Raw genomic sequence first — 17477 nt, 5'->3', positions numbered from 1 at the left:
TGCCCTTATAGGTGATCATGCCCTTATTGGACTCTGGCACCCAAAATTCTGTCAATTAACATAGTTGTGTTATTTTAACATTATTCCAAAAATGGTTTAAATGGAAGATATGTCTTGTCACAAAGAGACTTAGACAGATGTTGTAAATAATTAACTTTTTCTTCCGGCAAAGTATTGTGTACTTAATGAGGAGTCCCTAGTGCTTTACAATTGTTACAATCTTTCTGGGGCACACCGCTGAAGATGAGGTCGAAAGACTTGGCTTTTATCATCGTATTAATCATCTCAGGAGAACTCTATGCAGAAGGTAAATTGAATTTTTAATACTCTTTATTCCCTAAAAACCATAAAGGGAAATTCTAACATCCATTTAACTTGAACTTTTAATATAGTCTTTCATTTTTGTGTATCAACTTTATAAAAGCACAGTTCTTATAAATAGAATTTGTTATAGTTAGGCAGATTTATTTTTCCTTTGGGCATAACTAGTAAGTATTTTTGTAGTATTTAGTATTTTGTAGTCTTTAGAAAAACAAAACAAGACAAAACAAAATCCTGCTTTGTATCTCTAGGTTTTAGGGCATAGGAGATTAGGATCTAAATACCTCAAAGGGTTTTCAGGCTAACAGTACCACCATTTAGAAGTCGTATGTTAATCTTAATTCTAACTTCATAATGGAATTGATTCATAACACTGCAAAGCTTGTACAAATTTAATTCTCTGTTCATAAAGTGAGATGTTAGTGTGGGAAACCTGAAAAGAAAAAATAGCCATAAATCATCAAGATTTTTGACTCTTCACCCTTTGATTTTTACCCTAATTTATTTATTGGCTTCAATCTTTAAGTTGTGATCAGGAGGACCATGTAATTGATTACACAGACAAGGATACTTTTGAGAGTGAGAGGGAACTCTATTAATAATTATGTGGGACAACGGTTGCAAATCAAGAGTGTCCAAACAAACCAATATCTGTTGACTCCCTGACTCAGAAATCTTCATCGCCAGACTTTCCAGCGTGTGAATTAGCGAATGTGAGGTAGGCAGTGTACAAGTGTGGATTATTTAGAAATAATTAAGCTGTAGGGATAAGAAATCAGACAGGTCATTAGGTGTCAGCAGAGTGAATATACAAAATGGGAAACCACAGCAATAAGGCTTTTCTAAAATAAACACCTTAGGGAATTTGTTGAAATAAAATATCCTATAGATTATAATTGCCTTTTAGGTGAAGAGTTTACTACAAATTGTGTACCCCAAAAAAGTCTGCTATTAAAACAGCAAAAGTGGAATAAATAGAATTCATCTTATTTGATACATTTAATTCTACAATAAAATTATTTTTTAGGAATAGTTTCCTTTGGTTTTATTTTCCTGTCTAAATAGAGAAAAACCAGCTGATACAGTTCTCTATTATCTATATCATGAAGACATTGCATTTTCTAGATAATTTCCTAATTTTTACATGGTCATAATCTTCTTTCTCCCAAGAAAACAGAAAAATAACCTGCCTGAAGACAGGGACCACAGTCTCATGGTCACCCCCACTGGAAACCTAACAGGCAATAACTGATTTCATAGCATGCAATCATCATTGGCCTATGAAAGGTGCCACTTTTGCTCTATTTATATATTTCTTCCCTTTATCCCTGATCCCAACTCCATTTCCCCTAGCATCAAACTGAGCCACTATAATGTGTTTGATATATTCTTAAATATGTAACCATCTTTCTGAACTATGTCTGCTTTTGTGTATGTGCTTGACATTCACATAAAAGCTTGCCATAGATTTTCTCTCCTTACTGGTTTGTTTTACTTGCTATCATTTAAACATATTTCCATGTTGCTCAATCTATTTTGTTGCTACTGCTACATAGTGTTTCATAAATTTTACTTATCCATCTTCCTAGTCACGGACACATAGTTACCTCTAATTTGCTTCTAACTACAAATAACTCTGAAATGAATGCTGTCCATATAATCACCCTATTTCTTTGTTATAATTTCTCTGGCATATATATATTCACATGTGTGTTAATAATATTATATTGTATATTTTAAAGTTGCTAAGAGAGTAGATCTTAAAAGTACTCATCACAAGGGAAAGAATTTGTACCTGTGTGGTGATGGATGTTAACTATATTTATTGTGAGATCATTTTGCAATATATACAAATATATATGTGTAATCATTATACTGTATGCCAAAAACTAATATGTCATATATCAATTATACCTCGATAAAAATATTATGTAAGTACATATAATATTTACTTATGTGTGACAGGCATCTGTCACTCAATAATATGTTTGTGAGAGTCACCATTCAGAATTCACCACTTGTATTGCTATGTACAATTTCATTGAATGCATAGTCTAAAATATGTTTAACTTTTCCACCATGAATGGGCATTTGGATTGTTTCCAGTTTGGGACTACACCAATAATGCTGCTACGAACATTCTCTAAAATGTCTTTGGGTGCACAGATACTTTTTTTCTTTCTTCTTTCATGTTGTTGATGTGGTGTATTACATTGATGGATTTTTGTATGTTGAACAATCCTTGCATTCCAGGAATAAAGCCCACGTGCTCATTGGTCCTTTTAATACGCTGCTGAATTCTCTTTGCTGCTATTTTGTTGAGAATGTTTGCATCAATGTTCATAAGGGATGAATGCTTTTTAAATATGGTATGTGCATATTTTGCTTTAATATCGCCGAAGATAGTTGAGTACTTTTTACTAGGTCTGTGACCATTTACATATCCTGTTTTGTAAATCTCTTGCTCAAGTCTTTTATTTATTTTTAATGGGTTGTCTTTTTCTTTCTAAACAAAAAAAAAAGCCATTCATTTAAAAATTCTGTATGTTTGCAAATCCTAAGCAGAACTTCACCTGTTCTAGAACTCTGCTATCCAGTATAGTGACTACTAGCCACATACAGCTATTGAAATGTGGTGAGTCCACACTGGGATGTGCTGTAAGTGTAAATACGCACTGAAGTTCAGACTTAGTAAGAAAAAAATAATGAAAAATAATTTTAATATTTGAAGGGGTCAAATAATACCTATTATTAAAATTAACTTCAATTGTTCCATTTATTAACTTGACTACTAGAGATTTTGAAATTACATATGTGGCTTGCATTATATTTCTGTTAGTGAGTGTTGTTTTACAAAGTTAGGGAAAGCTTCCCTGAGGAAGTGGCCTAACCAATTTTCTTCTTACTGTTGGGTATTGGGATTACAAGCAGATTAATTCTGATTGAAAAATTGTCACAGAAGTGCCTTAAAATTTTAGTTAATAAAAAGAAGTACTAGTTAAAGTGGCTGTAAACATTTCGAATTTAGAAATGTTGGGTGCCTGGGTGGCTCCATCAGTCAAGCAGCTGACTCTTGATTTCGGCTCAGGTCATGATCTCATGGTTGTGGGATGGAGCCCCGCACCTGAACGTGGAGCCTGCTTAGGATTCTCTCCCTCTGTCCCTCCCTCCTCCTCCTCCTCCTCCTCCTCCTCCTCAAAAAAAAGAAAAAAAGAAAAAAAAAAGTATTGCCATTTGGTTTCATGGTTTTAGGTATGTTTTTCAGTTTTCATCTTGATATTTACTCATTTCAGAGAAACCCTGTGGCTTTCCTAGTGTGGAAAATGGAAGGATTGCCCAATATTATTATCCTTTTAAAAGCTATTACTTTCCAATGAGAATAAATGAAAAATTGTCATTTTCCTGCTTGGCTGGTTATTCAACGGCAACTGGAAAACAAGAGGAGCGAATCACATGTACCCAAGAGGGCTGGTCTCCAGAACCACGATGCTTCAGTGAGTTGGTGGCCTGTGTCCACAAAATACGTATAATATGCGAAGAGAGTAGTCTGTAAGGGTCCAATAAAACCTGGCTGGTGGTGAAAAGTTTTGGTAGATTAAGAACAAAATTACTGGTCCAGGGTCTCTGTTACAAAATGAAGGCATATTCTTAAATTCTATAAATAATGTTTCTTATTAAAATGCTATTGTCTTTATTTTCAGTAATACCCTGTGAAAAGAATAAAAACATTTATTGAAATTGGTGTTATCATACTGCCAGAAACAGAGATACAAATAAGTTACTTTAAGGAGTGAGGAACTTATACAGATAATGTGCATAGGAAGCCAGAAAAAAATGCTTGTCACTGGCCATAGGAAGAAGAGTAAGATTGTTACTGTAGTGTTTTATCCTTTGAAAGACTCATCTCTCCTTTGTGCGCCAACTTCTTCTCCCATAATATCCATTAAAAAATGTGTTTTCTGAATTTTGAGTTCAAATTTAGGAAAAATAAATCTGATGGGCCTGTCTCATTATTTAATGCCAGGCTACCCTATAGTCAAACTATTAATTAGCTTCCATCAGAACAGGTGACCTCTCTCAAACAAAGAATTCTCTAAGCTCTGTTTTGCAGAGTAGAGGTTTTAGATGAATCTCTTTTATTTAGAAAGTCGGTATGTGCTTTTGTTACACAGTGTTAAAAATTGTCAAACACAGTGGACTTAGAAATATTAGGAAGTAAATTCAAATGAAATTGCTTCTACTCGCCATTAATGACAATTAGTTAGTGGAAGAGCGCTGTTAAATTTTCTAAAAGTAGATGTGATAGGTGTAGGTGTCACTATAAAAACTGAAGTTAATAAATACAAAGAATGTCAGTATGAAGTTGAATCGATTTTTGAAGTTTGTTACAGAACATACAGGATATTTCCAAAATTAAGGAATTTGGGAGTGAAATTTGTTCTTCATTCTTTAAATTCCAAGAATAATAGGGACACCTGAGTGGCTCAGTTGGTTAAGCATCTGACTTCAGCTGAGGTCATGATCTCACTCTTCGTGAGTTTGAGCCTTGTGTCGGGCTCTGTGCTGACAGCTCAGAGCCTGGAGCCTGCTTGGGATTCTGTGTCTCCCTCTCTCTCTGCCCCTCCCCTGCTCACACTCTTTCTGTCTGTCTCCCTCTAAAAAAATACATAAACATTAAAATAATAATAATAATAAATAAATAAATTCCAAGAATAATATTAAACTTTTGCCTTATTTTTACAACTAAGTAAAAGAAACTTAAGTTCACCAAGTTAAACAAAGAATTTTTTTTCCCATAGAAAAATGCACTAAGCCCGAGCTGACAAATGGTTACATCTCTGATGTAAAATTATGGTACAAAATTCAAGAGAACATGCGCTATAGTTGTAATTCAGGATATAAAACTACTGGAGGGAAGGATGAAGAAGTGGTTCAATGTCTTGCTGATGGATGGTCTTCTCAACCTACCTGCAGGAAGGAACATGGTATGTGTTTAAGAACCATTTCCTAAAACCGAAGAAAAGGGACAGTGAGGCTAGTACTATCTTATATTGATAGGCATTTTTATTTAATAGAATTTATTTTTCATCATGTCTGCAAATGCAAGAAGTTGGTATTATATTGTTTTTCTTAAGTGCTAGGTGTTTCCCTAACCCAGGGGTTCTCAACTCCTAAAACACACCTACTCCAGTAGCTCCTACTTATTTGTTTTGATATTAATAGACTTTTATTTTTAGAGCAGTTTTAGATTTGCAGAAATATTGATCAGCTAGTACAGAGAGTTCCCATATACCCCTTCCTGCCCTTGGCCACATACAGTTTCCCCTATTATTAACATCTTGCATTGAGTGAGGCGTATCTGTTGCAATCGATGAGCCAATGTATAACCAAATTCATGCTTTACATTAGGGTTCATTCTTTATGTTACACATGCTGTGGGTTTTGTCCAGTGTCTAAGGATACGTATCCACCAGAAAGGTGTCATGAAGAATAGTTTCAGTGCCTAAGAGCCCCCTGTTTTCCACCTATTCATCCATTTTTTCTTCCCTCAAACCGTTGGCAGACCTCATCTTGTTTTTTAGTTGTGGCAAAATACGCATCACATGAACTTTACAATTTCAACTGTTTTTAAATATACAATTCAGTAGCATTACGTACATTCACAATGTTGTCATTACCATCACCGCTGTTTCCAAAACTTTTTCATCAAGCTGAAGAGAAACTCTCTACCTTTAATAATCCCCTATACCCCCCACCATACCCCAGTACCTGGTAACTTCTATTTTCTGTCTCTATCTATTTCCTTATTTTTGAAACTTTGTATAAGAGGAGCCATGCAATACTGTTCTTTTGTGTCTGGCTTATTTCACTTAGCACAATGTATTCAAGGTTTATTTATGTTTTAGCATGTATCAGAGTTAATTTCTTTTTACGATGGAATAATATTCTGTTATATATATATGTATATATGTATATATATAACATTCTAATATTATATATATACATATATAACATTCTAATATTATATATATACATATATATATATGTATATATATATAGCATTTTGTTTGTCCATTTATCCACTGATGGACACATGGATTGGTGACAATTCCTCTAAAAGTTAAACATAGAATTATCATACGATCCAGTAATTCCACTTCTAGGTATATACCCAAAGGAATTGAAAGCAGGAACTCAGAAGTCTACACCAATGTTCATTCCCAGCAGCAGTTTTTCACAACAGCCAAAAGGTGGAAGCAGTTCCTACTTTATACTAATAAAGAAAAGAATGAAATGGAATAAAATAAAAAAACCTTAAACCTGTTCCTTGCAACATATGTAAATTACTATTTCCTTTATTAAAGAAGAATTCAGGATAATGCCCATGATTTTTATTGGCAGACCCATATCGGATACACTTAAAATAATCCAGTAACTTGAATAGACATACTTTGTTAACGTGTTGTCAGTTGCTTAAACTGTACAAATCCTCAGATGGCACATAATAAAAAAATTGTTACTGAACAAGCCTTTAGTTGAATTGTGGCCTTTTTTCAACTACACTAGAGTAGAATTTTAAGAATAGAGGGGATGCCTGGGTGGCTCAGTTGGTTAAGCAACCAGCTCTTGGTTTTGGCTCAGGTCATGATCTCATGATTGGTGAGATTGAGCCCCGCATCAGGCTCTGTACTGATGGCACAGAATGTGCTTAGGATTCTCTCTGTGTCTCTCTCTCTGTCTCTGTCTCTCTGCCCCTCCTGTGCTTGTGCAGATCTGTCTCTCTCTCTCAAAATAATTTTTTTTTTTTTTTTTAGGAAAAAGAGTATAAGACTGGTGCATTAACACACAAGGTGTATTTAAAAAAAAAAAAAGGGAATAGAGAGACAAAGGCAAACTGGCTGTTTTTCAATTTTGCCAAAGATGATTCCACCAAATATGCTCAAGATTTTGTGAAAATACATTTTGAGATTTCTTTTTAATATTATTGTTCTAGTGATAAAATTCATAAAATAAATAACGTTTTTTTTTTTTAGAAACATGTTTGGTCCCTGAATTACATCATGGAAATTATTCCACAACGCAGAAAACATTCCAGGTGAAGGACAGAGTACAATACGAATGCACTGCGGGCTACTATACAGCTGGAGGAAGGAAGGCAGAGGAGGTAGAATGTCGCACATATGGATGGTCTCTCACACCAAGATGTACCAGTACGTTCTCATTTTAAAGATGATCTGGTCTCATTTAAAAACTTTCTCTTATATGGAAATGTATATAAATTGTCACCCTAATTATGTTTCATTTTTCATACTTGTTTTTGCTTCTGGTTTTAATTATGTCGATCATAGGTTTTGATCAGTTAAAGCTCTCAGGGGTTTCATACGTAGCTCCCTTGCTGAGGTCTGTTGAAAGTCAAGCCTCCACACAGGAAAAAAAAATAATTAAAAAAAAAATAAAAAATAAATATAAAGCTCTCAAATAGCAGAATTTCTTTTAGCTCAGATAATTAAATTAACATAAGCCTAATGATATTTCATAAATATAGGAATTGACAAGCTTTTATATGTATTTCAAAATATGGCAAATTTACTAATTTCTATTCCAGATATGATATATAAATAGATGAATTTTGTTCAACAGAAAAAATGACACTTTCTTTTGTATTTTATGTCGTTCTTTCATTTTTAGAATTAAAGTGCTCTTCTTTAAGATTAATAGAAAATGGTTATTTTCATCCTATAAAGCAAACTTATGAAGAAGGAGATGTAGTTCAGTTTTTCTGTCATGAAAATTATTATCTAAGTGGATCTGATTTAATTCAGTGCTATAACTTTGGTTGGTATCCAGAATCTCCTGTATGTGAAGGTAATTTTAAAAATTTCACACTCATACAAATAAAATATCATGTCTTAATCAGCTTTAATTTTTATGAAAAAAAATGTTTCTGATGATATCTAATCCTTGACCTGAGTGCTATCTTTTAAGATAAATATGGTCTTTTAAATCAGCACTATTTTCACCAATATTTAATACATTTAAATTTGAAGAAATCTTAAATTTTGCATTAGTTTGTAGAGTGGTTATAACTTTTAAACTCTCTTATTATAAATTTAAATCTCTTATAACAATGAATACATTTTCTTTTTGAGAATTACTAGATTCAATTATTCCAAGCTGGCAGCTTTGTGAGGGTTTCTTTCTTATCTGGCTACATATTTCCTGATATGAAAATACAGTCTTCAGAATACTGGGCGTAAAGAATAGAAAAATCAACAGAATATTAACCAGAGTAAAAATGAAAAATATGATCTTCTAGTAAGAGCTATTGTAAAATGTAATCCATGGGGTAAATTTCTATCACTGGACATGTCCAAGAAGATAGTATGATCACCTGTTGGAAGACAACAATTCAACAGTCATTTAAATGTACCTACAATGAGATATGAAAGAGATCCTAGCCTAGCAGAGGGAACAGATTTGAAAATTGTTCATTTGAAAATGAACACATTGATGCAATGTGACAAATATAATAAAGTCAGGTATAAAGTATTTGAACGAACATTGAAGATTTTGAGGTATGGGGTGCGATAGCATTTTTGGAGGTGTTGGATAGTATTGGAACGGAAAGGTAAGTAGGAGTTTCAGAATTGGGAGAGATGGGGAGAAGTAAAGGTCTTGATAGCCTCTGTTTTCTCTGTAATATAGAAAATAATGCCATTATTGACAGGCAGGAGGAAGACAGGAAAGTGGAAGTTGGAAGAGGGGGTGAAGCTAGAAAGGGTGAAAGAGGGAGATGACCAGAGGTATGAGATGGGACTGCCCAGAAGGATCCTAATTCTTTAAATGCACCAAATGATAACGTCAATGTTTTTGTTTTTAATTTTCCAGTCCGGCCCAAGAGCCTTGGTCTAACAGTAGAGAGGAAGATTGTTAGCAAATTACCTGCCGCATGTTATTTGAGAAATAAATGGCAAACCTACATTATGCCTACCCCCCTCCCCCCATCCAATTTAGTCAGCATGCCAGCATGCCCTGTTATTTTCTCTAGTAAATAGTCATTAGATGTTAGGTAGGCAGTGTAGTTGGCTGAATAATAATAAATTATATCCTAATCTCTGGAGCCAGTGAATGTTACCTCATTTATAAAAAGGGACTTTGCACATGTGATAAAATTAAGGATCTTGAGGTAGGAATAATTTCTGGGATTATCCATGTGGGCCCTAAATGTAATCCCAAGAGGGAGGCAGAGGGAAATTTGAGTACAGAAGAGGAATAGAGATGTGACAGTGGAAGCAAGAAGTTGGAGTAATAAGAGGAAAGATCGTGTGCCTAGGAATGCGTGCAGCCTACAGAAGTTTAAAAAGGCAAAGAAGCTGATTCTCTCCTAAAGTTTCTAGAAGGAATGCAGCTTTCCTGATGTTTTGATTTTAGACCGGTGAAACTGGTTCTGGGCTTTGCCTTCCAAAACTGTAAAGAATAAACTTGTGCTATTTTAAGCCACTTAAGTGTGATAATTTGTCCCAACAGCAACAGGAAATTAATACAGTCTGCATTTTAGAATAGTTAAGAAGATTTTATTTAATTCATATAGACATGGTACAAGAACAGATCCACCAGTTAATAGTTAATATACTTACTTCAGAAGCTTTAGTTTATCTATATGAGAGAAATAATTATCCCTGCTTAATAAAGTTACTTTAGGAATAAAGGAGATAATGAATGCTGTTTTAATTTACTTGCTTTTATAGTTTTCTATTGGTGTATAACACCGCGATTACAAATTTAGCAGCTTAAAACAACACATTTGTATTATTTCATAATTTCTGTAGGTCAGAAGTCTGGGAATAGCTTATCTGGATCCTCTGCATCTTTGTCTAACAAAACTGCTATTAAAGTGTCAGCTGGGGCTTCAGTCTCATCTGAGGCTTGACTGGGGAAGAATCTGCTTTCAAACTCATTGTGGTTGTTGACAGCATTGTGTGCTTTTCATACTGCTGAGCTGGGAGCCTCAATTTCTTCCCAGCTGCCTGCTGGAGTCAGCCTTCTGCTCCTGGCCTTGTTGTCTCCCCATTTGGAAGCTCACAATGTGGGACTGTGCTTTTTATCAAAATCAGCAGGGAGAGAGTCTCTCGACAAGAATGGCCTTACAGTATTATGTTGCATATTATACATACATAATCACATCATCCCCTCGTCTTTGCCACATTCTATTGGTCAGAAGGAAGTCACAGTTCCTGCTCAGTGGAGAGGGGTATCACACAAGGAAGTGAACAACAAACACATCAAAAGTGGAGATCAAGGGGGTGACCTAGGGTCTGTCTTCAATACTTCCTATGGTGCTTGGCTCAATGAATGTGTTTATTAAATCTACCTATTATTTTTGTAACTATATGACTAAATATGGTGATTTTTTTTATAAGGAAGAAGAAACCGATGTCCTCCACCACCTCTGCCACTAAACTCCAAAATCCAAACACATTCAACAACTTATCGTCATGGAGAAGTAGTCCATGTAGAATGTGAAATTAATTTTGAGATACAGGGATCAGAAGAAATACGTTGTGAAAATGGAAAATGGACAGAACCTCCAAAATGCATTGGTTAGCAACACCTTGAATAAGCTTTCCCTAAAATGAGGTTTGCATGTGTAGCTAAATGGTCTCTTTCCTCTCATTTGTTTCTTTGCAGAACAAAAGGAGAAGATAGCCTGTAAGGACCCACCTTTCATTGAGAATGGCACGGCAAACCCACACTCTACGATTTACTACAATGGGGATACAGTGGCATATGAATGTAAAAGCGGGTATCATCTCCGTGGATCAAAAGAAATAACTTGTAAACGTGGAAACTGGACACGTCCTCCTGAGTGTGTTGGTATGTATGCTATATTTACCATCAACAGCTAAGCCAATTCCGTACAATTTTTCACTCTCCTTATTTAATCCACACACTTATGGCAAGACACTACTGCCTACTACTGCACCTACTCTACTACCGTTTTCGTGTGTGTGCAGCCATCCATAGAATTTGACCCAGTATAAAGAATTGGGAAACTAAAAAAGATGTTTGAATGTCCATTAGTGCTAAGCACTGTTATCTGACCTATTTTATACCATGATTTCTGAGCTTTATATGAAATTACATAAGTGACAGTGTGCTTCATTAGAGAAGTAAATAAGGGCATGTTGGATTGGGTGACTGGCCATGATCATGATCTACTTCCTCTCCCTTTATGTCCTGCAAAGTTATATTAGAGCACTCTGTTACTGACTTGGAGTCAGTCCTTCTGATATTACTTATGCATCTGGCCAGTCTGAGCCCTACATCCTTCTGAGACAGGTCTCTGGTCTTTTGCTGATACGCACAAGCAAGCTATACTGCCACTCCTAGGTGCTATCCTTCCTGTCATCCTTCTCATTTCTCGAGCTCTCCTAGAAAGATCTCCACAAACATGTTTATTTAAGATATTTATTGCATAAGAGAAAAGCTATGAAGGATGCTAAAGAAATCAGCAGATAAGAAAAAAACTAAAGGGAGAGGAAAAGTAGAAAATCTCATCCACGGATTGACTGAGATCTGAGATGAAGGGAATGAGAATAAAAAAAATAAACTATAAAAAAAACTGACGATAATATTTGGGTTATTGTTTACCTTTCCATACATTTTAAGAATATCTCTATTATGATTCATTCATAAGCAAAAAAAGTGACACATATGCATATGTGTTCTTAGGTGAAACATTTGCTGTTTATTCTTACATAGTAAATTTTTAAAATATTTGAGTTGAATAGCATTTTTCTCATTTCTGGAGAATTTAGAAATCAATTGTCCTGAATCAATTGTCCTAAATATTGAAGAACTAGAGTATGGGTAACTTTATGATATCGTTATGTTGTTATAAGTTCATATTAATTTTAAAATAACCACTTTCCTTAGAAAATAATGAGAATTGTAAGCCTCCACCTGCTGTAATAAATGGGGCTGTTGTTGATGGATTACTAGCAAGCTACGCAACAGGATCCTCTGTGGAATATAGATGCAATGAATACTACTTATTGAGTGGGGCAAAAATATCTCGTTGTGAACAAGGAAGATGGTCAACCCCACCCGTTTGCTTAGGTAAGATAGAGAACACATTGTGGTTTTTTTTAAATAAAGAGATGTAATTGACATATAACATTGTGTAAATTTAAGGTGTACAATGCAGTGAGTTGATACACATATGTATTTTGAAATGTTTACCACAATAAGGTTAGTTAACATTTCCTTCACCTCACATAATCACCATTTTTTGTCGTTCTTGTCCTTATGAAGATCCACTCTCCTGGCAACATTCCAGTATCAAAACAATACTATTGACTATAGTCACCACTATGTACATTAGATCCCTGGAACTTCGTTTATAACAGAACACGTTGAATTTCTTTTATGATTATGTCTATTTTTATGTGATTTTTACACGTTTTATGGCATGGAAAAGATGAATTTTGTATAAACTTTTTCCCAAATATTTTCTTTCCCTTCTCTCTCTCTTTTTTTAGGAGGTTTTTATTTTATTTTTTTAAATATGACTTATTGTCAAACTGGCTTCCATACAACACCCAGTGCTGATCCCAATATCCCTTCGCTTTTCTGTAAGCAGAAAATCTAATATCACAGGGTCTAAAACTCCACTAGTTCTCACCTATTACTTTTTAAAAATTGTAGTAAAATATGAATAAAACTTTACCATCTTAGGCATTTGTAAATGTGCATTTCAGTGGCATTAAATATATTCACATTTTTGTGACTGGTTACATTTCGTGTCATCTTTCTCTGAACTGAAATTTTCCCTTACTAGGATCATCAGCATCTCTCCTATATTGTCTCCAGAATGTCATTTGGAGAGGATAATCAATCCAGTTCCTTCCTTGCTAGAGCATATTGTTAATAGCTTTCTTGGCTATCAATTCCTCACTTGAATGATCACCTTTTGTTTTGCTGAGCAAATAAAGACATGCTTGTAATTACTTTAAATATATTTTGCATTAAGACATGGTATATAGTTAACAATGTGTCAAATGGAGAATTAAGGCAGCTATCTAAATAATTATCTAAATTGAGATAACTTTCAGAAAATAATATTCACCTTTCATTTCAAGCCTATATATTTGCTTCATTTTTGACATTGCTAGTCAAAATTATATTTAAAGGAGTATAATTGGTCACTACAGTTGCAATGAACTTCTTACATTGTGACTTCTACAAATAGGTAATGGTATCATAAACTTTCTATAAGTTAAAATAAAATAGTAATTTAATTAAAAATGTTAGCCTTTCAAACTATAAATGTAAATCATTGTTATTTACTAAAAAAATAAGTATATAGAAGCAACTAGAAGAAAACAGAAAATATCAGTAACTTAGGAGGAAACAAAAGCTGTTAATTACTTAGATAATGGTTTTCTAAACCTTTTCATACACACACACACACACACACACACACACGCAACGCATATTTATAAAAAATATATGCTATCATGAGAGGCTATGTAACTTGTTTTTTCCCCACAAACTATATTATGAATGTGGTTTGATATATTTGTACAATATACATTTTAACTGATGCATAGTATTCTATAATGCAGATATGCCATAATTAAATTAATCACTTTTAATGGAAGTTTAGTGTGGTTTCAACATTTTTATATTCCAAACAGTACATTTTTTTGTACTAAATGTTTGCATGCTGAAAAAACACTTTAGTTTTTGATTTTTAGAATTAAGTATGTTTCTTTCACATGTCTTATTTTGTTTTAGCTTTTTTTTTTCAGATTTTCTGAAGGAGAACTTTGGATGAAAGAAATTTGGAATTTTAATTATTTTTCTGTAAATTGTCAAATTGTCCTTGAGAAAGTTAATCTGATTTATGACCCTACCATCAGTGAATCCAAGTAGCACTTTTCTTACACTTTAATCTTCACATATTGTTAATCCAACAATTAAAATTATTTTAATTTGGTTTATTTAAGTATTAATAAATTGAGTTTATTTATTTGATTTGGTTATTTAAGTATTACTCAATTGAGCATTTGTCAATTTTCTGGTGGCTGGCCACAGGTTGTTTTTTTTTTTTCCAATGACCTTGATTTTTTTATATTTGTAATAAAAGTTTTATTAGTATAAATTATATTATTCACTTGACAATGATGCAAGATATAACAATGTATATTGCAACCATTTTTATTTTCTTTTTCTTTATACTGTTTTCATATATAGAAGTTTAAATTTTAAATCGTAAGCTCTTTCCACATCTCCTTTGTGGTTTCTCTATTCCAAATCATTCTTAAGCTACTGTTCTCATGCAAATTCAGATATGTCTACCTATGGCTTTTCTTTTTTATAATTTTTTAAATGTTTTAAATGTTTTTTATTTATTTTTGAGAGAGAGAGAGACAGAGCATGAGTGGGGTGGTGGGGAGGGGGAGACACAGAATCCAAAGCAGGCTCCAGGCTCCGAGCTGTCAGCACAGAGCCTGATGCAGGGCTTGAACCCACGAGATCATGACCTGAGCCGAAGCTGTACACTTAACCGACTGAGCCACCCAGGCACCCCTACCTGTAGCTTTTCTATTGCTTTCCTATTTTTATAAAAGTTTTTGATATTAAGGCTTTGATGATGTGATTGATAATGCATTGGATGGAAGTACAGTCATCTCTGAGGATGGAGACTAAATGGAAATAGCAATGGAAAAGCTAGTAATGAAACACCTCACAAGGAATAACAAGGTTTAAGGAAATCTGTCATTCTGTCTGGAACAATCATCTCGAGACACATAGACTTGGTGCTCATAAGTCAAAGCAGATACCGAATGAAGACCATTTATTGTCATCAGGGCAAGAGGGCAGAGTTCTGTACATCTTATTTGTCCTCAGAAACTGCAAGTACTCTCACTACGAATGGGGAAAATGGTGTAAGGAGCAGAATCTTCCATCTGTGAATTATTGTTCCAGTCATTATGAACCTCTTCAACCTCCCGCCGATCTTCCCTGTCTCCTACTCCAGCCACCCTGGTTTCCTTGCTCTTCCTCACACAAGACAAGTGTGCTCTTACCTCAGGGCTGTTTCCTCTTTCTGGAACGCCCTTCCCTCAGGAAAAGCCATGGTTCACTCCTTGACCTTCTGCAAGTCTGTGCCGATACTACTTCTTACTTAGGCTTATCACAACCATTTGACTTAAAAATTACTTCCCTTACCCCATCCCTCTGATAGCCCCTCCTCTCCCTCCACTACTTATTCCCCATCTAATTTATTATATGTGGTTTTAAGATGGCCACAAATTATAAAACCCATGTATTTATTTTAATTACTGCTAGTTCATTTGTGTTACTCCCATTTAGAAGGTAAGGTCCATGAGGGTGGAGATCTTTGTTTTGTTCTTTGATATATCTCAAGTGGTAGGTGTCCCACAAATATTATACAGTAAATATGTTTGCTATGTCATGATTTTTATTTAGAGGGGGGAAATCATGCTTAACCTAAGTGATTATTATATATATATATATATATATATATGTTTTTTTTTCTTTTTACTGAAGTATAGTTGGCACAAAATGTTACATTATTTGAGGGATACAACATGGTGATTCCACAAGTCTATAAGTTATGTTACACTCACCACCAATGTAGCCAATATCAGTCACCTTACAACACTATTACAATACCATTGACTACATTCCCTCTGCTGTACTTTTTATCTTCATGATTTATTAATTCCATAATGGAAGACTGTATCTCCCACAATGTGTGAAGGGTCACACATTTTGCCAGTCCCCATACCCCACTCCTTTCTGGCAGCCATCAATTTTTTTTCTGTATATATGGCTCTGTTGCTGCTTTTTGTTTGTTTATGCATTTGCTTTACGTTTTAGATTCCATATATAAGTAAATCATATGGTATTTGTCTTTCTCTGACTTATTTCACTTAGCTTAATACCCTGTAGGTCCATCCATATTGTTGCAAATGACATGATTTCATCCTTTTATTTTTTTTTTAATTTTTAAACATTTATTTATTATTGAGAGACACAGAGCATGAGCATGGGAGGGGCAGAGAGAGGGGAAGACACAGAATCTGAAGCAGGCTCCAGGCTCTGAGGTTTTAGCACAGAGCCTGACATGGGGCTCAAGAGACCATGACCTGAGCTGAAGTTGGACACTCAACCGACTGAGCCACTCAGGTGCCCCATGATTTCATCCTTTTTATGGCTGAGTAATATTCCATTATATGGACACTTGTGTTGCTTCCATATCTTATCTATTGTCTATAATGCAGCAATAAACATAGGGGTACATATATCTTTTTGGGTTTGTGTTTTCATTTTCTTTGGGTAAATATGCAGAAGTGGAATTATGGGATCATATAGTATTTTTATTTTTAATTTTTTGAGGAACCTCCGCAACGTTCACCACAGTGGCTATACAAATGTACATTCAATCAAGAGGGCACGAGGTGATTTTTTTTTCCCCTTCTACATCCTCACCAACATTTGTTACCTCTCTTTTTGATTCTAGCCATTCTGACAAGTGTGAGGTGATATCTTATCGTGCGTTTTTTTATTAAAAAAAATTTTTTTTAACATTTATTTATTTTTGATAGAGAGAGACAGAGCACAAATGGGGGAGGGGCAGACAGAGAGGGAGACACAGAATCCAAAGCAGGCTCCAGGCTCTGAGCTGTCAGCACAGAGCCCCATTTGGGGCTCAAACTCACAAACCATGAGATTGTGACCTGAGCCGAAGTCAGATGCTTAACCGACTGAGCCACCCAGGGTCCCCTATCTCATTGTGGTTTTGATTTGCATTTCCCTGATGATGAGTGATGTTGAGCATCTTTTTATGTGTCTGCTGACAATTTATATGTCTTCTTTGGAAAAATATCTATTCAAGTTCTCTACCCATTTTTTAATTGGATTATTTGTTTTGTGTGTGTGTGTGTGTGTCTGTGTCTGTGTGTGTCTGTGTCTGTGTGTGTGTGTGTGTTGAGTTGTATAACTTATTCATATATTTTGGATATTAACCCATTATCATATATATCCTTTGCAAATATCTTCCCCAATTCAGTGAGTTGCCTTTTTGTGTTGTTTATGGTTTCTGTTGCTGCACAAAAGCTTTT

General features: G+C 34.6%; 1 protein-coding gene across 1 annotated transcript in view; it reads left to right on the top strand.

Annotated features, from left to right (window-relative positions):
* Positions 1-243: 243 nt before the first annotated feature.
* The window catches only part of F13B (coagulation factor XIII B chain), a 30871-nt gene continuing 13637 nt past the window's right edge, over positions 244-17477 (top strand). The window contains exons 1-8 of the mRNA XM_047840953.1: positions 244-307; positions 3615-3815; positions 5121-5306; positions 7356-7532; positions 8011-8187; positions 10743-10922; positions 11011-11196; positions 12259-12441. Of these exons, the coding sequence (XP_047696909.1) occupies positions 244-307; positions 3615-3815; positions 5121-5306; positions 7356-7532; positions 8011-8187; positions 10743-10922; positions 11011-11196; positions 12259-12441 (1354 nt within the window). The remainder of the gene's footprint in view (positions 308-3614; positions 3816-5120; positions 5307-7355; positions 7533-8010; positions 8188-10742; positions 10923-11010; positions 11197-12258; positions 12442-17477) is intronic.

Source organism: Prionailurus viverrinus, chromosome F1 (assembly GCF_022837055.1).
Source record: "Prionailurus viverrinus isolate Anna chromosome F1, UM_Priviv_1.0, whole genome shotgun sequence".
NCBI classification, from domain to species: domain Eukaryota; kingdom Metazoa; phylum Chordata; class Mammalia; order Carnivora; family Felidae; genus Prionailurus; species Prionailurus viverrinus.
The sequence above is the reverse complement of the archived record's forward strand: the minus strand, read 5'-3'. Positions and strand labels throughout refer to the sequence as shown.